The 22343-nt window shown below is 50.9% G+C and overlaps 2 protein-coding genes across 2 annotated transcripts; both read right to left on the bottom strand.

Moving 5' to 3' along the window:
• Positions 1-8131: 8131 nt before the first annotated feature.
• LOC100907811 (P2X purinoceptor 4) lies at positions 8132-11288 on the bottom strand. Its single transcript, XM_003744897.2, has 11 exons — positions 10890-11288; positions 10506-10572; positions 10272-10388; positions 9988-10140; positions 9733-9827; positions 9527-9616; positions 9302-9443; positions 9016-9189; positions 8678-8782; positions 8432-8565; positions 8132-8347 (listed from the first exon to the last, which is right to left on the bottom strand). The coding sequence occupies exons 1-11, from the start codon at positions 11039-11041 to the stop codon at positions 8338-8340; spliced, it is 1239 nt and encodes a 412-aa protein (XP_003744945.1). The 5' UTR covers positions 11042-11288; the 3' UTR covers positions 8132-8337.
• A 3074-nt stretch (positions 11289-14362) lies between these two features.
• LOC114828298 (uncharacterized) lies at positions 14363-16865 on the bottom strand. The gene is made up of 5 exons (XM_029111878.1): positions 16720-16865; positions 15992-16331; positions 15747-15870; positions 14618-14694; positions 14363-14497 (listed from the first exon to the last, which is right to left on the bottom strand). Exons 1-5 carry the CDS (start codon positions 16863-16865, stop codon positions 14363-14365), a joined length of 822 nt encoding a protein of 273 aa, XP_028967711.1.
• Positions 16866-22343: the final 5478 nt, after the last annotated feature.

Below are 22343 nucleotides of genomic sequence, written 5' to 3'. Positions count from 1 at the left end.
CCGCTCCTTCGGACCGGGAAAGTGAACGTTGATTCAGAGCGTCCGTTAGTTTACACAAATCTCGCAGTATTCACAAAGCAGCGGAGCTAGCCCATACTGGGTGACGCAAAATTATTTTCGCTTAATTATATTCATGTACCCTGTTTGAATTGATGGACTCAGTATCTGACAAGGCATATGACATAGACCAGGTCTTGAACAGCACTGCATAGAAGGGTCTCTCAGCATACTTCATTCTCTGGCAGAATAGTTCGCGGCGATCCCAGTACCATTATTTCAGAACGAGCGGATTCGAAGCCACTGCGAGCCGTCGGCGTTGTGGAGTGTCGGCATCGGTCTTGAGGAGGCCAGATGAGACGGAGACTTCGAGGCAACCAGCCCCAAGAACCATTCCCGGAGCAGGAATTCCGCCGCGATCGCCGAATGGAGAGCCTTCAGAAATGGTCCCATCGAGGACCTTCCCATCGAGGACGGGATCCCGAATGGGCTTCGTGATGAGCTCTCCGCATCGTAGTGGTCAGACCCGGGCGGTTCGCCGCGGAACTATAGCAGGTGCGAAACTACCTATATTCTCCGTCATCGCAGAGAGACCTGAGAGACGGGGCTTGAAGAGCAGCTCCCGCGTTCCTGGAGTCGGTGCGTATCGCGGGCTCCTTCCAAGAGTGTGAGCCGTGCTCGGAGGGCTCTCGTCCGGCTGCGCGAGGGCCATCCTCGCCGTTTGTGATTTCCTGGAATTTTGTCTGCCGCGACCAATGCTGCACCAGAGCAGGCGCTGGTGGGATTAATCGATGAGTTTTATTCACTTGCGTTCTGGATCCGAGATCCGACATTAATGATTACAATCAATTATCGAATTGAAACATGCCGCTTCTCATCATAAAACACAACGAGACTGCCCTCAATCACGGAGAATTCAGAGCAGTCGGCTCAGACAGCGTTAAGAGTTATCGCTTCAATCACATATCATATAGTTCACGCTGTGACTCGAGCTGTGATTCCACTGAGGAGAGAGTCGGTCGTCCTTTCTCCCCCATGTATGTGCGTGTTTGAGTTCCTGGTCAAACCATGATAATCCCTCCGATCCGGTCTTCTTCTTTCAGTTCTTCATAGTAGCTCCGAACAATGACGATGTAGAAAAGCTGGAACGAGATGCGAGGATAAACTCGGGAACTCACCGATCAATGATCGGACACTGGCTTCTCCCTCACATCGACGACTTTGAGGTCATAAGTGATCATCCGATCGCGAAGAATGCTTCGCTGAGGATGACTCAGATCGCTTCGAAAACTTACGAAGATAATCGCGTTGAGTATCGATACCAGAGCAGACTCAAGCAGGTTCTGAAAGATTTGCATTTGATCCCCTCTTAAGGTCAGTTTTCAGCGTTCGTCGGCATCGGACAGTGATCTGAGCTCGCCCCCATATCGATCTCTCGTCTGCGCTGAACTCACATCATATTTCGATCCATCCAGTTTGGCGTATAGATAGAACATTATGTAAATTATTTCCTTAACGACCATCGCCACGGCGACGCCTATCCAGGGTAGAAAGAGCTGGCGTCGATACTGCGAGAGAATAGAGGATGTTTCATCATCATCATGAACTAGGAGCTATTCCCTTCACTGGGAATCCGTTAAGCAAAGTCAGGTTCGGTGCCCACCAGAATTATGCCGATGAGGAGTATGACGTTGACGATGATAAAAACGCAATCGACGATCATGCCGAGTACCGCTCCAGTATACGAAACTGACGGGGGAACAAAAGTCACTATCGTTGACGGAACATATTGAGACCGCGCCCGTCAGTAAGATCAAACCTCAGAGATGGAAACTTACTCCCTGTCTTTGAGTAGGCAGATTTGACATCGCTCGACTCCATTATATCGCCATATTGGATTATCTGATAAATGTAGATTATCTGAAAGGAACGAACTTCCGCTTCAGGAATGGGCGGAGCCGTCGATCTTCGCTCTAATCATTCGGTCGTGGTCAATTGAGCGACGTGCCTGGGCAACTTACTATGCAAGCGACGGCGATGGCGATACACGCCACTCTCAGACTACAGCAATAACACACGCGCGTAACTGTGACCGCCATGTGGGGAAGAGCCGAGTCCCTGAGGACTCCCGCCTCTTGTTTCCAAACTAAAACAAATCTCACATTGATTAGCTCCGCGTACCATGAGAGTGGCATCAGAGAGGATCCTAGCTGGATATTTTTATGGGACCCAATGCCATCCATGGTTCGAATTCACCCGGGAGTTCCGCCGTCGGGAAATGATAGGTACGCCCGCGACGAAGGAGGTCTTATCTTTTGATCTCGTGATCAGCGACGCCCTCCGATGAGGCCCATTCAATTCGGATTCATTCACTCCTTCCTCCACCGGATGGGCGGAGGTCGCCAAAGCGAAATAATTGCGGACGAGTCCGAAGCAAGGAGCGTCAGCCCATTGACTTGTTCGAAAATCGTCAAAGCACAGAGTCTTCTTTATCGAACAGATTTCCACATTTCCACTAGAATCGTAGTTCGTGGGGAGAATTCTATATCTCAGCAAAAAACGGGTCGTCCACGCAGTCCTCCACCGGAATGAGGGCTTTCGATCGGTCAGGCGGGTACACGGGCTCGATAAGCTCCGACCTACGGTGTTCAGCCAAAGCATGTCTCGTGGCGGCTCCATCTCAGAGGAGAACCCAGCGCTCAGGGCGAGGAGCTTAGCTGCAATCGATGCTCCTCGTTGCCAAAATTCTCCCCCTCTATTATTTGTCATTTCGAATCGCTGTTATTGTATTCCGGGGCTGGAGCTTCTTTACATAACGTAGAATGTATTCACGCATCCTCGCATTGTCTAACACGGGATTGAGAGGTCGCTCGACCGCGACAAATTTCCCGTCGTTTCTCGATGAGCCCACGCACTTCATTGCGATATCAAAACTGTTGTTTACAGATGCTCTCCTTTGCTCTGCCCTCAGTCAGTGTCAGTGGCGAAAAGAAGCCCTCTCGAGCTGACCGCCCACGCGATCGCCCTGGAGATCGCTGAAGGGTTTCCTCGACGTCGACCGTTTCCAGGTCGCGCTAGGTAGGCAGGCTGCTCGAGGTGTAGGAGTTGGGCTCAGAACAACAATCTAATTTATAATTAGCCAACAAGGGCGAGTCTGCGCCACGAAACACTTTCCTCGCAGGAGCTCGTCCCGTGACTTCTCGTCCGGCATGAGCCTAGCTTAGCAAGAGCTAGAACGCGGCGTCGATGTTTTCCACCACAAAGCGGCCGTTCGGTGCGCTGCAGCTCATCTGTTGGTCCGATCATGAATCACGAGCTGTGAGCACATTATCGCCGTTGGGTGAGACAAAATAAATCAGCTACCATGTTCGGTAAACATCGAGGACGGAACGGAGATCTTGGTGTACGAGCGAATGCATCCGAGCGTCGGCCGTACGGACTACCACGAGGGGTGAAGCCAAGAGGGTTGTGAAACTCACCGAATTAGGCACTTGGAGGAGCTCGTGATCCTCAACTGGGATCTGGAACCACGTATCCGAAGGAGCCGATGATGTCGCGGCAACAATGAACGCGTTCCTCGATCAGGATCTTCTGTCGGTCGCCAGATGAAAACGGCTGTTTGATGCCGCTGCTGCTGCCAACGCGCGAAGCGAGCTCCTTTTTTGGCTTCAGCGGTAGCCAGACGGAGCTCCAAACAAGGGGAGGCAAACTCCCGAAACCTTCGAATCAGCCCGATTCGGATACCAAGGGTGGACTCGATCAGCTCTGAGCTCGTCGATAATCGGTCTCTGCTCGAGCGTTGATCAATTCCTAAGTGAATCTGCGCCGACAGAGAAGAAGCCACAGCATGATGCCTGTAAAAGCAAAACAATTTTCGTTTGAGTGGGGACAGCCATCAGCGGGCAAACAGCGCTGTAACCAACGTCTGAGTGAGCATGATCAACACGTGAGCAATAATTAGTATCTCAGAAAGTATTTTCTGGCATTTCAGCCTCAATTTACAATGTCCCAGACTTTTAGCTCGGACAGACGAAATGTGTAAGCCCATGTGTCCGACGTACGGTCTTGACCTGGAGACCAGGGAGCCCTTCTGCCGCTCAAGAACGGAATCGGTTGGTCAGAGTAGCTACGAGTCATCGCGTTTTGAAGACACGGAAATCTCGTCCCATCGAGATTGTTCAACGAGAATCGAAGAGCACTTCAAATGAACGTTGGAAGAGTTCAGTCCTAATATAAACATAAACGATCATCGATCAACTATTTTGGTCACTCTGGGTCGAAGATTTCAATCGGGAGGCATCACTTCATGAGCGCCTTCCCTCAGCTAGATCCAGGCTCAGTGAGCACTCAAGCTCGTAGGAGGCAGGGAAGGAGCTGTGCCGTCGCTCGTTCCGGAACCAGCTTCCGAGCATCCGGAAGAGTTCTGGGAACATTTCCCAAGACTTCAGATGGTGATCGGCGTGTCTCCGACCACGGTAGATAAGATTCGATTGGCGTTTCATGGCTGCGTGGGTGCCGCATCCGGATATATTCTGTTCGCATCTCATGTGAACGCATCGTACCCACGGAATACCCCGAATCTACACTATAGGAAATGTAAAATTGTAGTGTAATTTTTTCGGTTGTCTGGATTTCCCCACGTTTTTTCGTCTTTGTGATACCCTGCTCCGCCGAGCGACATTGCTGCTCCAACTCATATTGTACCTTGTGAGACTTTCCGCTCGAAAGAAATCGCGACTGGACTGTACTTTGCAGAAGATCGGAAGCCTAATTACTAGTTACATAAATAAAGAAATGACGGCTTGCGATAATCATCATGGAGTTCACAATCATCAGCGCAGATGTCCACGGATACGCTTTGAGAAGCTCGGGCTATGACTCGAGAAGTCAGAGTCTCGGGTCGCGCAGGCAAACTCACCTGCTGCGATTGCAGTTGGTTCAGTGGGCGCTCCGACGGGGTTCAACAATTCTCAGTAGGAGAAGAATCTCCCTGATCAAACAGAACGTGATCAAACGCGTATTTCTGGCCAGACTCGACTAGCCCAACAAACGGACCTATTGAGGGCGCGTGTCTGCGATCGCTCTCCTCGTGGCCTGAAAACAGGGCTGTCTTCAAAAGATCTCTCTGCAGCGGCTCTCACTTCGGTTCCCTTTCCAAACACAGCGTCTGCCATCGGTGAGATTATCTCGACCTGCCATGTTATGTCAGGAAGATCAGCGCCCCCGAATAATATACAACTCACCAGTCTATATTGGCGGAAGCTTCCGCGCTTTGGACGTGGAACTCTCCGGTTTTGACTCCGTTCTTCCAGCGGTATCCTCTAGCATGCCTGGGCGGACCTATGAGATGGACCAAGTAGATCATTTCGGAGGGTCCGTTTTCTCGACACAGCATGTGCTCGGGCCTTTGATGCTCACGCAGAATCATTGCTCCTCGAGGCATCTGAATACAGTTTACAATTTACTGACCCGTGAAAAGCTTTCGGAACCATCGAATCGGCAGCTCCATTAAAACTTGTTTATTTTGCGTCATCGAATTTCTCCGGACACTGTTCTGCTGCCAGCCCGCTGTCTCCTCGCGAGATGGCGAATCGCCCTAGCCCTCCTGTTGTTCAATCCGGAGGGAGGGGTTCTGTACGATCACTACGATCCGTTCCCGGATATCGAGTGTGAGATAGCCTATCTATCGATCGAAATCAAAGCGGCCAACGGCCTGTAGATTCCGGACCATCTGTGTGAGAAGCTGAATGAATGAAATCAATCAAGCGATAGAATGAATATTTCGAATCTCGTGAATAGAATGCGGGCACTTACCTTGTGAAGCGGCTAGCCCGAATCTCAGGGCCGGGAATATCGTACGTCTCAATAATTCGACGCCACTCTTCTTCTCAACTATTTGTCGAGGTGGTCGAGCGGTGCGGTGGGCAGACTTACCTCCCTGTCAGGCCGGATGGTTGCTCATTTCCGAAAACTTTGCTCACTTGATCACCCGCCCAACGAGACAGGACTAGATGCCTTCTCTCAGCGCTACATAACGGGGCGGTTGTTAGAATAAAAGATCTATCGTCATGCAAGCCATCAAGGAGTCGGTTTCCCAGCAGCGAATCCGTGATTGATTCGTGGCGGGTGCGCTTCGGTTACCACAGCGTTATCATCGAACTATGGGCAATTCAATAACCGCCCACGGTATACGGAAATAAGGGTTTCGCTCCAGGAATTCCTCATGTTCGTCATCATGATCGTTCCGGGATGCCGATCTCGCGCATCGGGTCCCGACGCGTCCCTTCAGGAACATATTCATATCTCCCAAGGGAGGAGACTCTATCTGTGGAGAGCTCGAACCGATGATATGAGATCACGACCTCCGAGGCTTGGAATCATTGAGTCCCGTCAGGGGAGAGCGAGAAGAATCTTAAATGGGGAACGCGCGCTCTCTCCCATGCGAGAGAGTGGGGGCATTGAGATAAGATGATTGCACAGGCTATATCCACCTTATTCGACAGGAATCCATACAGGGCCGGCAATGCTTACGACGGTGCTCTCGGCCTGGAGGCCGTTTTCGGTATGAAGTGAACTCCCCGTAAGATAGATTCCCCTTATCAGAAAAATCCCCTAACGTGGAGCTCAGCCAGCTTTCAGATTACGCCTCCTTAATCAGATGAATATCATACCCTATAGATCAGAAGCATTCCTGCTACTCAGAAGTCGGACCCCAATTCGAGCGCTTAAACAGAATCTTCCTGGGCGATAGCGCGAGATTTCCTCTAGCGGAAGTCGAATTTCGCGACTTCAATGTCAGGTCGTAGCTTGTTATGAGAGATGAGTTCGATGACTCTAAGCCGCGCTAAGTTTGACTTTGCCCGTTGTGGAGGAATCATGGAAAGATCTGCGCCGATGGATGACCGCGTGTAATCCTGCCTTGTCGACCATACCTTGTCGTCGTATAGACCCGACAACTTATTTCTTGATGTGAATAAATATCACCTTACCAGATCATCGAGATAGTGTTTCAGCTCTTGGCATTATTCGTGGGAGAGGGCTCCTCGACGTCCCCAAGCCGTGGAAGGTAGCTCCTGTTGACGCACAGATGAGACACGAATCATACGAGGATTATTTCGGTCGAGCTTGCAGGAAACTCTGTCCGAGACCCAAGCCCATAGGTTAGAATTCACAATTCTCCTGGAGAATTGGTTCACTGCTCTTCAATTCCACGGGTGTGTCCTGGAGACTCATCGCCCGAAGACGCCGAATGCCGAATTCTTCCCTTAACGGCATCCGACCGACTGAAGCCATCCTAGACTGTGATCGGTGATCGAAAGCGTTCCCCTATATCCATGCACATGTCCGAGCCTCCGGGCGGGCTCATGGATGGTTCGAGCTCCGCGAGGATCCTGGTACGGATCATCATCGAAGAAAAACTCAGAATGACGGCATTCGGAAGATGAGTGTTTATTGATGAGATTGAACGATCCAAGCGGTTTCTAACATGGTGAATCTTCTTCGAACGAGCAAAGCTTGCTATTCGCGTCTTGCGAGTGAGTACTGTTATGAGCTTGGTGTATTTTTCGGTAATCCTCTCTTGAAAGACGTCGGAGTGACTCCTGAGAACCTAAATGATCTACTGAGGTTGCGACCTCCCTGAAGAGATTCATTCGCGAGAATCTGTGACTCAAGTCCGCTCAAGTTGATGACCGTGCTCAGACGAGTTCGACTGTTGAAACTATCCCTCTACTCTACATCATTTCGGCTCGAAACTCGCTAAGGTCCAAGGCGCCCATTCTGAGAGACGAGCATGACCTTCCGCACTCGGAGTACATATTCAGTTAGAGAATTCGGCCTTCTGGAGCTTTGCGATCTACCACACTTGCGCACTCTGCAGGCATCCGCCAGCGCAAGATCGAGATCGTGATCTCGGCTCACTGACTGTGCCCTCAAGTACTTGATCAGATGAATATTCGCCCAGGGCTCGCCGTCACATTTCCCGGATTGTTTCAAGGGAGATATCCTTTTTGGACGCTTCCGCATTGCTCTCCGCTACTTGGGTCTTGGCTTCCTTCTTCCGTTTGATTCGATTGGGTCGTCTTGGGGATATTCCAAATTAGTTCGGACGAAAATTGAGCGGGAATATGGCAAGATTGTATGCTCTCTTAGAGAAGACTGGTAAGTTGAAACCATCGAAGAATGTCAGATTTCAAGCGATATTGGGAATGATTCATCGTGATAAGAGCAATGTGGGAAGGATACGAGAAGTCATGAGCGAATGCCGATAAAGAGCAAAAGCGTGGATGTCGTGCAGCTGGATGGTGGGGTTATCGGTGCTCAAGCCAAAAGTCCTTCGGATTATTGTATTCTGGGGACGAAAATCCAAAATCATGCGACTTTACACCATAAGGATCTCTCACAAGTGGCAGCGTAAGCCTCCATTTGTATCTACCTTCCGTAATCCAGCGAAGAATCATCCAAGGCTTCAGGGTCTTCGAGGGGATCGACGAAGCGGAACTTGTTCCTCTTGTACAGTTCCTTCTTTTTCATACAATTCAGAACGACCAAGTCGCACACGAAGGTAGCCTAGATGGAGAAGGAGAATGATAGATCGACATCCGAGGCGCTGATACCGAGGATTTTCGGCTAGTTCGGTACTTGACGTCATCGCGGTATACATCCTCTAATTTCAACTCACCAAAGCCAGGAGCCCCAGACCCGAGCCAATGTTCACGGCGAGGTTGACCATGTAAAACTTTCCTCCGCGAGCGAGCGTTGAAATTCGGAAAGTTATCCCGTAGGCCTAGAGGGAAGAAATAGAAATGATTGTCATCACCGCAATCGAATTGCTCCTTGGAGATTCCCAACTCGCTGACAACATAATTTCCCAACTAATCTCCCTCTCCAGCGCCTGGAACAATAGTGTCTGCCCGGCAAGATCCAGCGCTCATCGCCACTAGAACAGTGACATCTAGAGATGGACGGAGGAGCGAGATGAAGGCAAATCGCCCACAGAGGCACTGCAGCATAATTTACCTTGAACTGGGTCCGATTGTTGTCGCCTTGTGCCGTCGCGTAACGGAAGTTCCAGCCTTTTGCAACTTTTGCAAAAGGATCATCGATTCTCATGAAGTGGTAGGTCGGCGTGCAGTAGTCAAGACTGAAGTCCAGATTACAATCCCAATTGATAGTGATCCTTATGACACCGCCCTTCGTTTCGGGGAGAAGAAAATTCAATTCCTATAGCTTGTCGGGATATCATCTCTTGATGTCACCGGGTCAAATCATCTGGAGGGAGCCGAATGATTGCGCATTCGCTTACTTTGCTACCGATCTGGGACATGTCGATCCCACAGAACTTCAAGATGTCTCCGATCCGGAAGACAGGACATGCAGGGTCCTTCACGGGGTCATAATTGCAGGATGTCAAATATTTCGAAGTGTCAGAATCCCGTATGTTCCGTCTGAAATGACCGAATCAATCGCGCAATGGTTTCGAATTCGGACTCATTGATCAGACAATTCCGTCACGAGGTGTCTTACCGACCGAGTCAAGTTGAACAGAGAGAACTCCACATAGTTCTTCAGGAGCACAGTAAAATCCTCGACCTTGGCAAATAGCGGTTTATTGTCTTTCCTGAGGAAGATCAAAAGTACGTGAGGAATATTGATCTACCCGCCTCCTTCTCTGTCTTTTGAATGTGACTCCTCCGATTTCGATGATCGTGGAGCGGAAACGGATGAGTCACTCACAGCGGACCTCTGTCGTACTCCGGTGGACACCAACCGTCGATTTCGCAGACAGACTCAAGTTTGAAAGGCTCTGTCGTATTCACGCATTTCCCGGTCTGCAGACAGATGAACGGGATATTTTTCGGGGAAAAAGCGACGGTTACATTTCTCAGGATCCCATTGAGACATTTACGTTGGGAAGTTCCATTGCTTCTAGCATAGGAATGACGGATTGCTAGCTCACTATTTTGGCGACTCGGGGCCCTTCAAGCTAACCTGCACACCGTTTCCCAGAAGGTCCACGCGCCCCTTCTGACAGTCGGACGGTCCTCTGCACTGGACGTTCGGTGTAGATGGATCTTCGAAGCACACGTCGCGGCCTTGTCTGGTCATGATGAGATTCGTTGTCAAGAAGAAAGCATCTGCCTCCTGAGAAACGGCCCCCATAAAATGATTCGGTGTCAGTTCGTTAAAACTCAACCTCAATATCCCGGGACAAGATCGTCGCGAGGTATGCAAATCATCATCAAAAAATTCCATGAGGTAGCCAGTTCACTCACGCTGGGCGGTATCACGATTTCAGAGACATCCCAAATTCTCCTATAATCGTCTTTGTTTCTGAAGTTTTCGACGAAGTCGTCGTCAGTGAGATTTTTCGTTGAAATGACGCCTTTAACCTGGAAATTTCTTTGTAGGTAATCCTTGAGATTATTCTGCTATCGATGGGTTCTGCGTCAGATCCTCCGTGGTTCTCTTTAATCTGACGAGGGATCTTTGGACGATTCTCCGAATACCTTCGAGGTGGTAGCCGAATTGTAGGGACTGAAGTGTTGGTAACCCTTGCTGTACACGATAACGTATCTGGAATCATCGAGAGGCTCATGACACGATATTCCATGCTCGTCCGAATCGTAATGGCAACGCACAGAGCAGAAATAAAAGAGATCAGGTCTATCAGTATACCGTTGAACTCCAACAACATGTTTAACCCGTGTCACGCGCGCTGTAGTCTTATGACGGATCAATCTCGGCGCTTCGACATTGACAACAGAATTTTCGTTCTTTTTGACTGTCCGAGAGTCACACAATAGAAAGGGCAGCACATGTTGGACTGAGAATCCCACTGATTTCATTTCATATTCGTGATGAATCACTGCAGTTCTGATTTCTCTACTCACCCAATGATGTATGCCACAATAATTCCTTGAATGCATCTGTTGAGTAATCCAATTTTTTTATTCCCAATATTCACTATCTTGAGGGTCTGATACTCGAAGAGGAAGTCCAATACGTGGGCAGTCATCGAACGTGGGGGTGCAGCGTCGTCCATGGTTGCTGCCCGGTGAGTTCCCTCGACGTGCCTAATGAGATCGGAGAGCCTTCCGCATCCACTCCAGCCACAGCGCACTGGCGGTTCTCTCACCACTGGAGTTCAGAACACGGTTGTGACGGACAGTGAGTTTTTCTCTACCAGTTGTCAGTTGTCAGCACAGATTTCAACGGAGATCCCTGGAGTCTGGCCTGGACATGGATCCACATCTAAATCTCGAACTTGGGAGCTGAGGCGATAGTCGTAAGCCACTGAGTCTCGCACGCAAGAACAGCTCTGCAGAGTCGATGGCATGACACACACGGCGCCGAAAGCGGCTGGACCTTCGATGTTACAGCGTCGGAATGACGTTTGAGAAGGAGGAGATCCTAGGCGTGAGCGTATTCCTACACGAACACCAGGGCCCATGAAGTGATTCAGCCCGATCAGTGTTGGACGGCTCCGCCGACAAAATTATTGTTTACAGGGTCCGCTTCTTTCTGGCCTCGTACCCTTACGGCCGAATTCGATTGTTTATTGTTCGGAAGGCCAATCGACGGGGCCAGATACTTTTTTTGCAATGAAACCTTCGACGTGAATCTCCTCCGTCCCCTACGACGCGCCGGATCGGGTCGTATCGGGTGATCTCAGCGCTCCGCCGAGAGCTCGGCGAAATCAGTGAGATTATTGCAGCGATGCGAGTATAGGATGAAACGATGCTCCCTTTCGGAAACAGGAATAGAACCACTCACCTCTAAGCCTGGAAGCTCCGAGGCGGCTGCTCGCATCAGGCGCCCGTCAAATGCGGATAAGGAGGACGTTACTCATGCCGCTCATCGAGTCCGAGCGCTCATCCCCCCCTTGGAAAGGCCACACCTCCGGTCGGTACATATGCACGACACTGATGAGGTCAACAGATGAATAAAATATGGGCTTCGTAAATGAGCGTATACACGAGATGACAGAAACGAAAACAGCAACGCGATCCAAGCCCATGAGTATCGAGACGAGGAGGATTTATATTCATCTGCTCCTCCTTGTCGGATCACAATGCCGAAATCGATGCTGAAGGGCGTACCACATCAAATGGAGCTACTCTGCTCCCGGATAATCTCTGTAATTGTCCGCAAAACTGATTTCGATCCGGATCTCTGGCTAAGACGTTGTATGAAGCTCGGCTGATCGGCCCCGAACTCGTTGACGGGCCGCTCGACCTTAGCTATTTGGACCCGTTCCTCCGACCGAAGCCAAAAGTGAAGTCGAGCTACGGAACCGGCAGCAGTTCGTCAGATTCCCATGTCGTCTCAATCGTCTAGATCAACTTTTTCTTCGTTGTAGAGCCCTTCTCAGCTCTCCCGCCATGCGAGGGACCCCCGTGGAGCCCTATAGCTCTCCAATATTTAAATGTTATATTCAAACTCCTTGAACGATTTCGCGCCCGATGGAAATTTTTAGGGAGCCAGCACAACACCTGGGTCACCTGCACAGAGAGGTTATTAAGGGAAAATGAGGGAATGTCTAGTCATTGAGTATAATTTCGGAACCTAAATTGAGTAATGGAGCTAACGAAACAGAAAATCCAGCGTGGATACCGGCTGGAACCTCGGGGTTCCAGGGAGTCCGCTCTAGGAGTCACTGGTCTAGCGCTCGCCAGTTCGATCTTATTAGTCGATGCCGAGACGCTTTGACCATTGGGTGACCTGTGAAACTTGGCAATGATCGCTCGGATCCTGACACAGATACGCTTGAGAGGAGCGCCAGCATTCCGCGGAATTCCGATCAGGAAATCTGTCGATTACTACGGAGCCGGATGAAGCGGACGGCTCGAGACGTCTCCAAAACGAGTCGGACCGAGGCGCTAAGTATGTTGCTTCAATCAAGTAGTCCATAATATACGATTACAATCCCCTCATTAGACGAGCCCACGTCACGATCCGCGTTCGGGAGTACTGACTAATCTTGCGGCGCGGCGTGGAGCGATTTCGAGGAGCTCGCGGATTCCATACATTACGGCGCAGCCTCGCTTTGTGATAAGGTGACTAACAATCAAGTCATGAGCTCCCGACGCCTCGAAGAGCAATCGATATCCCCAGAAGGAGACTTTGATGAATCCCACATGGATTGTTGTTCCTTCGACTTCTAAGTCTGTAGCGCGTAGCCGTCTACCGGGAGCGAAATTCCTTAGCTCGCATGAGAGAATCACAGGTGACCCTTTCCTTCGAGACACTGAATTCCCAGGAGACCGTCAGCGAGTCCTTGATTATTCGGCGTTTTTTGGCGCCTAGCAAAAGATAGGCTTTGCGAGTCATCATTCGAGACACGGCGCCCAAAAATGCCAGCGCGGCGGGCCTGAGGGTATTGTAATACTAATCGGTAGACAGAGAATGTATTTTCCACGGATTTCATCTCCACCTCTGCCCCTTCTTCTCCGCCATTATTCGAAATCATTCCTCCATTACAATCCATCGCTGAGTGAGAGTCGTCGAGGGCTCGAAAAAAAGCAACTAAGCATGTGATTCGATTCCGATCTGATCCAGCCTGTGAATTCCGATGAGAGTTCCTGCCCTTTTTGCATTTACAGGTGTCGGGAAGCGCTCCGATGGGAAAATTGAGAGGAAAGAGATCAGAGTGGCTACATAAGTACTTTATTTCGCCTCTAGAATGTTTATCATCTTAGATGGATTCATCTGACCACGGATCGTGATATAAGTCATGATAGAGACCTCTTGATCTCATCCTTAGGGTCCTCTCAGGGATCTCATCCTTAGGGACCCCTCTCATTGGCGACTTTCCCGCGTTGAGATCGGCTGAGCACGAGTAGGAGAGCTGTACAATTGTACACGAGAATCAGGCCCGGATTCCCCTCATCCAGGGGGAATCAGTCTATATCTGGGTCGGAAAGTTATTCAGGAGAGTCACATCAGCAGCGCAAACCTCTCAAAGGGGGAGGAAACGGAGAATCAGATTTAGGAAATGCAGCATAAACCCTGGCCCAGGTAATCAGGGTGGTCCAAGCGATGATAAACTATGTGAATGAGCTGCATATTCGTGATCTGGGCTTCCTTGCACACAGCGGATCTCTTCGGGGGCGGATCCTAATTATTTTGGCTAGACAGTTGATAGGGGAAGGGTAAAAGAAGTTTAATGTTGGGAAAAGCGAGGGGAGGCAGCGTCATCGAGCGGCTTTTCACGGAGACTCAGAGAGGATTCCTGCACGAGCTTCGAATCACCATCGTTCCGGTCTTCTCGTGGAATCGTGTCCTTCGGCTGCATCTAGGATTTTCCGCTCCAAAGTGTTTCAGAAGAGCTTCCGGATCGCTCGTAGGTGTCTGATTCACAGCCTCACCCAGTACCAGAGCTCGGTCGGTAATACAGACGGTGATGCCTGACCATTCGTTGGACCGATATGCTGTTAGAACGTTCCTTGTGGACTTCATAAACAGAGGATCCCTCTGGGAGCGCGGTGAAGAGTGAGGTCTGCAAGAGGGAGCATGCGCGGGATCAATACGTGCTTTTTCCACTTTTGTTGAATCGGCGGCCCATATGTTATTCTAAATTTGGTTGAATGTAGCGACGCTGGAGGGAATCCGGGCGTACCTGGACGTCCTGGGCGAAAGACCACCGTTCGAAAAACTCTGCCCTCCTGTCGAAAACCATTGATGAGACCGCGCATCCTGTCGAGAATGAACATGCTTTAAGAGAGGATCGCTATCTCTGTGGGGAGAGAACATGTAGATCCTTTGGGGCCGACGCCGCGCCGCCGGGGTTCTCCAACGCATCCCTCTTTAGGAGAGCTTGGGGACTATAGCACCGCTTCCTTTCTGAGGTGCAGGGGCGGGGTCATCATTGCGAAGATCACCGGTCGGGTTGATTCAAATTCTGCTTCCCCGAGCAGAAGTTTCATGCAGTTTAAGGCAGAATATTTTAGCCCTCGACTTTGCTCTCCGAAGTCCGTTCTCAGTTGAGCTTTATTGACTGCTTAGCCGTGCCGTGCCTCGAATATAACCCAGTGCGATCGCTTATGAAAACTTTCTCGGGTAGAGAGTGTACCATCGGGTATTTGCCCGTCGGTGAAGATAAACGGAGCTTCTTGACGGAATGCCTCGCTTTTGCTCCCGCAGAAAAATCGACTAACTGAGAGGGCCGCGCCGCTGGACCTGCTCCGCCAAAAGAGCGACGCTGGCGACTTCTTATAGCGGTGCAAGGTTCCCGCGCGACTCAGGGAGTGCTTTCGACACTCGACCTTATGGTCGATTATTTATTAATCCCCATTTATAGGATTCCATGGTTGTCGAGTAGGTCAAGCGCGATGATACCATCGGGGCGGGACTCGCCATCGAGCTCATTCTGTGTAGAGGATGACCGCGGCCTTACTTTCAGGCAAAGGCTGGCGCCTAGGGCCCATCCGTTTGCTTCCGCCCCGAGCTCGGTGGCCTAGTTTCGGATTTGCTCGCTCTTCGCACATAAACCAACGACAGGCCGTTGGACTCGGCTGACACAAATTCCGAAATGCTCTGGTCGGGTGGTGAGCGACAAAAAGTCACTGATTACTCCAGAGCATTTCTCTACGGAGACTTTTAGATTCGACCTCCTCGAGCGCCTAATTTCCCCGGGATTCGTGCCAGTCTTCGCTGATCGTTGATGATCGCGTGCGTTCAGGTTCAGGGTTCACATATTTTTATTTGTGCTGGTCGGGTGCGGCTCTCGAAGGGTGCGAATCGCTCACCTGTTAGTGCTGGGCTGAGCGACATGGAGCAAGTGCTGCCACAAGCAGTCGGCGAGAAGAGCCGTTCGAAGACTGAGCAGTAACGCAGGGTACAGTTCCACGTCTGGCCTTGATCACTGACTATCTGCGCGAGAAGTATCCAACTTGACTTATTTCTCATGCGGGATCCTAAGCAACCGAAAAGAATCGGGAGAAATACGGCATGGACATCTGGAGACTGCAACAATCTCGAATGAAGTAGGTACCTGACGCAGTTGTCTCGGATGCGGCGCGAACGAATCCAGTACGAATACGTAGGGATGATCTCGCTTCCGCAGCAAAGCTAGGAAGCCCGCGCTCACTTTCTCGAACACGACCGTCGGCTGTCCGAATTCATTCTCGATGCGGCTCGTGATGAAATTATTGTCGTTTCCGTTGAATACCACCACCATGGGCTCGAAGCAAAAGTCTCTTTTGACGGTTTCGTTGGCGTAAATGAATGCTAGCAGGTCTCGCAAGCCTTCGTTATTCGTGTGACTGAGTATCACCAATGTGTAGCACGTCGTTTTCTCTAAGGGTATCTCCACGCACGGGTCGTATCCCAGTCTGGCAAAAAGGTGAACGCAACTCAACTTCGGTAGGGTTTACTTCAGACCCGACTTTCATTTCGAGCAAAATACACATGTGTAAGGGGAAGAATGATCTCGGTGGGCGATAATTATGGTAAAAAAAATAAGTCGGAAGGGATTCATTCTCTCGAAGTTTCCAAGTGCATCCTCCTCCCCTGCGGGAGTGTATCCTGGAGAGCTCAATTTTCCTCTACAGAATCTCTGTCTAGTAATGTTAGAGTAGAGGACGCTCCAATATTTCAGACCCCTAACCCCCAAAACCCTATTTCGCCCCTATCCCCCCGCGCTCCGGGAAGAAAAATTCTAATCAATCCACGGCTCACATGACATGGCATCGACTCACTCAAATCTTCGCCTCCACTTACCTGGTCGCGTGGAGAAGAGCGGATGACACAGGTCGGCCTCTGGCACCTGCCAAAGCCTTGTAGAGACCGAACAGTACACCGAAAACCACCAACACAGACCCGGCGAAAACCAATACGCCCAGAGAAACTTGCTTGGTACTAACCATCCTTTTTTGGATAGTTCGAAGAACGACATGGGGGATTCATTTCTGGTGTTAGAGCCTAGAGGGTAATTCGTCCTACAGTACCGTGAGAGGCGTAGCCTTTCTCGATGCTCGAGCACCAATCCAATATCGCAGTCATGCGAATCAAATCAACACCAGGACAATCAAGGTCGATTACTGGCAATCACAAGTCGACGGCCAGCATCGATGCAGCTGTCAATCAACCTTTTGACTCAGAATCCATCGCAGGACACGACATTCCATGACGAGCAACTCTGTCCGCTCAAAAGCTCGACTCGAATCCGGCAGGTCTGGAGGACCCGGAAGCTCATCGCAAAGCTTCGTAAAGCCCTCGCCGGTCACGTTTGCGCGTGGCCTGTGACCTCACAATCTGTTCTGGAGATGAGTGCTCTGCAGCCCACTTCACTTTCGAAATTCATGAAACACTCTCCGATTCAGTCAAACTGGACTGATACAGCGGGAACTCGTGATATCTAAGGCCCTCTCGCAAATAGCGGGAACAGATGTCCGAATGGAACATCGCTCGTCGTTCTTCAAAACGATAGCGTATCGACCGAGGGACACATGCGGAAGTGTCTTCGGGGCTCGGTTTGCTAATCAGGACCACCCGCAGGGGACAGCTAGAGTGGTTTATTCAGTTCTATGAATAACGGGAGCGGCTGGCCAACGGCTCGGGCTCCGAAGACATCGATTGGTTCATCCACTGAGAAGTTTTTGATCGAGACACATTCCCTCACACTGGAGAACAGATTCGACAATGATATCACAATTTTCATCATCCAGCTCATTGCCTCCACTCAATGCGGGTGATCGAGCGATCAGAATCGAGTCTCGGGAGCTGCGCTGGCTGCATAGGAGTATGGCACGACCAATAATGCAACAATTCTCGAGTCTGATTATCCCAACTGGAAGAGGAAACTGGAAAATCTCCTTGAGAGAGCAGGATCTAGACGCATCCATCGTGAGCGTGCGCTGAAGTCCTCGCGTACGACGATGCAGACGACAGCGGGAAATTTTTTTCGCGTGCAGTGAGGTCACGTCGGTAAGTCGCTGATTTCCCCAACACCGTGCCGATAGGCGATAGCGCTTCCTCCCATCGTGTCACTCAATCTTCTCGAACGTCAGGCGCGCGGGATCGCTTCGCAATTCCGTGACTGGAACGTATCCCTGATCTGCCGGACATGCCAATTTGGAGCGATGGGGAGAAACAAGCTAGTCAACAAAGTCTCGGTAGACAGAGGCTGAATCACGCAACGAACTTCTCGGAATACCGGGGAGATCTCAGTATTCCCCCGTATTCGGATTCCACTTGCCAGATTCCGTGTATGCCGAATCCACCATTCCTCGGTCCGGTCCGGTTGTGAATCCAGTCCTGATGCAAAAAAAAGTTCTGGTGAATATGGTTCCTCCCGCAATGCCCTTCGTTTCTTGAGCGAGGAAGGCTCCACGGGAGCAGTCGGATGGACTACCAGTTCTGGTCGCAATTTCACTCTGGCTTCCGGAAAACTTTCCATCGAGAGTTTTGCATCGTCTCCTCGCTCATGGGTTATCCCGCCACATTAGTCGTCGTACCCGCAGATTCGACCTCAAGCGTTTGCGGACTCCGAATGTGATCCCACCAATATTTGTCCACCCGAAAGGCGCCTCGTTTGAGACGTGTTCCAAGAAGTCGAAAAAAAAGGTGGAACGTACTCCGGGGCCTCCGCCTTGTGAAGGCGATCTATGCTCCCACGAAAGGGTGACCCGTGTCCAGATGTGAGCTCCAGGTAAGCATGACGGTTCGCTGACCGGCTGATAGACTGTGGTAGACTGAGTCCAGCAGCACGTACCGTCCGACAGGGGCCCAAGTCAAGCGCTTGCGGAGTGTCGGTGAGGGTAGATGAGGATCTCGTTCTATCTGTGCGCTCCCTCTCCGTCTCCCCACTCGATCATCGGTCTCTCGATGACCCCTCTCGACCCCTACAACGCTGCCCTACTTTCCTCCCCTGAAGCCGTCAGTTCGGGTGCCCGTAGAGCGTATCAACGAAGAATTTGCCCCTTCACTGGGAATCGACTGTCGAAGCTTGTACGCATGTTGAAAAACATGATGTGTTGTCGACTGAATGCCGCGATGGGCAAAAAATGATCACGACAGAAAATCGGACTTCCTCCGTCTCAACTTGGCTTCCTTGTGAGAAACGAGCAGCGCGTGAAGTTAGACTCTGATTCGAGAACAGCGTTGAAACGACTTCGGAACAGAGTCGCAAATCGACGTGTTACGCGTGGAGCTCCGAGGAATCGCTTGCCTGGATCTTTGTGATCCCATGAGAACCACGTGAAGATTGCATTCCGAATCCGACATGACTTTTCGTACTTAGTGCCTACTTCACCGTGAGCCGAAGGAATGCTCTCTTTGGAGAAATTGTCGTTTAGCAGAGCGGAGCACCCTGAGACATTCGTCGGGAGCCTTTTCGAGGCGCGATTCAAGATCGCCAGGCTCGAAATTCCCGCACACCCGAGGCTCTGGATGTGGCTCGGAAAAGAAAATTGCTCGGCCTCCCAACAGGTACGAATGGATCTCGCTATGAGCGCTCGAGGGATCTCATTGATAGCCCTCCCCGACGGCGACGACGGAATGCCCGCGCTGTCTCCTTGCTCGGATCTCGCTCGCTCCTTCCTGTGATGAACATCAATCTCAAGGAAGGCTCTTCCACCTCACACTACGAGACTGTAGTTGCGTGTTGAGCTACAGCTAGGCAGAATAATTCAGCTCATTGCTTCCACTCGCCTAAGAAAGAAGGACTTCGCTCTCATTCATTTTCTGCTCTGAAGCCATGTCTCGCGCAGCTGAACGACATTCCGTCAACGCAGTGGATCGGCAACGACAGCGGTTCCGAGCCAGCAATTCGGCAGGCGCCGGAACCCATTCGAATACTCGGGAATCACTTCCTAATTTCCTGCGCTGGGAAGGGACAGTCTGCCCGCGGTGAATCCTCAAACTCGGACTGAGCGCTCAGCGATCCAGGTGAGTACACATGAATATCCGATGCGGTCCAGAGCGGATCAGTCCTTCGTTCAACTATTTTCAGAAGACCACGACATTTGAAGACCTTCTGAAAATCACAAACTTCCGTGACCACGGCAGTTTTTGGCATTAGGATGGAGGCTAAACGATGACGGGGAGCGCCCTTCCGGCCCGCTCGAGATCGATGGGACCGTGAGACACCCTATACAATTCCCGATTTGACAGAATGTGGAGCGCATAGTGAACACAGGGAGCAGACAATGAACTGGCTTCGCCGCTCCCCGCTCAATTGACTTGCCGCAACACCTGTGCTCACCTCGGTTCTCAACCCGACGTATGGGATGAAAGTAATCTTCGTTACCCTCCTGCGAAACTTAACTCAATTCCTTCTAGGCAGTGAACCCTGCCGCCATAGTCATGAATCGAATCGATTCCGCTGGTGGCCACTTGAATGCCGCCTTCGATAACGGCGAGCCGCTACGGAAGCCAACGGCTGTGATATACACGGGGCAAAAGCGTCAGGTCGCAGCTAGGGAGCCCGATGGACCTCCTAAAGGTGAGCTTATCAGTACGCGAATTTCATAGATTATATTTCATTAGCAATTCATATCAGGCACAGTCGAGCCCCACCGTCCGATACTCTTTCCTGTAGGGTGCTCATGCGCCGCTCGTCGTTACTTTCGCAAGTCGCTCACTCTTAGAATCATCATCTAAATCGCACCGAGGATTCATGTTCCGATGGGGGCGAGAGTCCTGGTTCTGGGCCTGATTCCGGTGTCAGTTCTTCGAGCCTCTCTGCCCAAATACAAAGCGGATGAGCACCCAGTCGATCTATTCTTATGAAGGTCCCCAGAGAGCGATCGTCAGAGAAACGTCGAAAATGCAGAAGCTGCTCGCGAATCTTCTCGGAAGCCGTGTCCTGGCTCCTCTGAGATCCCTCACGGACATACGTTTACAAAATGTATGGTCAAGATTGACGAGGCGCGGGCCCGAGATTTTTCTTGTGAGGGGGGAGGCAGGGCCATTGCTTTGCTAAGAACCAACTACCGATGATGGCGAGCCTCGACATTGAGCCCTTTGGGTCGGGGAGAGATCTCGGGGGGGAAGGGGTTCATGGCTCATGGCCCCATGCCCCCCTCCTCCGGGCACGCCACGGACTGTGATGAACCTCGCACCTATTGGGAGGGATGGAATTTGTTACTTCAGTGCAATAACCCGTACGGATCTTGAGCTCATCTTCCCTCGAGGAAACATGGCCATCTCGGGTTTGCGCAACGAATAATTCTATAATGTCCCTCTTCGAAGTTCTGGGTCAGGTCGTTGCTCAAGGAGGTCATATGAGCCCCGCGAATATTCTCAGTTCGAGCGACCACCACGTGAGCAGACAATTATTATCATCATGTATGCTCTGTGCACGGTAAATTACGGTACGGCCCATATCAATTTGGAGACGTCGGATATCACCTTCATCCGCCGAATCCCAGGCGTCGGGTTCCGTACGGATATCCTATGCAAGATCTCCTGCACAATCACAGCTGCACCGAAACACAGATCATGCAATCAAACGCATCGAATAGTCCTGAGTTCGAATGATTGCCCACCAGACCCCAACCCATCGAGACCTACAGAAAGAATGCCGCGCCGTCGTTCTAGCTCCTCGCGTAGTTGTTGCTCATGGCGACACATGAATGCCAGTGATTCGAATGATGATCGGCGACAACATCTGAATCACTTCTGACGAAATTTCTGCAATCGAAGAATGGGGAGTCATGATTCCGTTCGCTTGCGCAGTGGCGATCACGAGCTACTTTGATCGAGCAATAAGACTAAATGATCCTGTTTTGACCCGGGGTTGACAAGCTCACGAATGACTTTACTCGGCCGAAACTCTTGCAGCGGATTATCACGCACGACATCATGCGATCTTTTTCATCAGGAGCTCTCGTTAGACATAAACAGTCAAAATTAATTCGGTTAGTCTAGAGTCGTTTCTTGGCACAGAATACATAATAGAGCCCATGAAGAGACTTGGCAACACATGAAGAGGCTGGAGCGGAAGCTCCGTCTCGTGATCGCCACGAAGAGCTCCGAAAACCCTCCAGAATTTGATAACCTAGGATCGATGTTGCCGCTGTTGTTGTTGTTGTTGTTCCTGTTGCTCTCTATGTAATCGGTAGTCAGTCGTCAGCCGGAGTGACTCGCTTAGAGGGCCTGAGGGTGGCGCCCTCTTCGGATTCTTTCCACACTGTCCCATGTGGTGGCCGTCTCCCTATGGCCCGCCGTATTCTCTCCTCTCTCGCACCCGGCGGTGGTGCTAGTGGTCGGTTTGTTACCTCGCTCGTTCATGGGACGAACTCTGAGCCGAGGTCCCGAAGCAACCGGCCTTAGAGCGTCGCCGCTGTGAACGTCTCGTTCGGCTTTCTGTCGCTATATGCGCGTTTGGCGGGAATGCTCCC

Source organism: Galendromus occidentalis, unplaced genomic scaffold (assembly GCF_000255335.2).
Source record: "Galendromus occidentalis unplaced genomic scaffold, Mocc_1.1 scf7180000077475, whole genome shotgun sequence".
Taxonomy (NCBI): Eukaryota; Metazoa; Arthropoda; class Arachnida; order Mesostigmata; family Phytoseiidae; genus Galendromus; species Galendromus occidentalis.
This window is presented reverse-complemented; position numbering and strand designations above follow the sequence as displayed.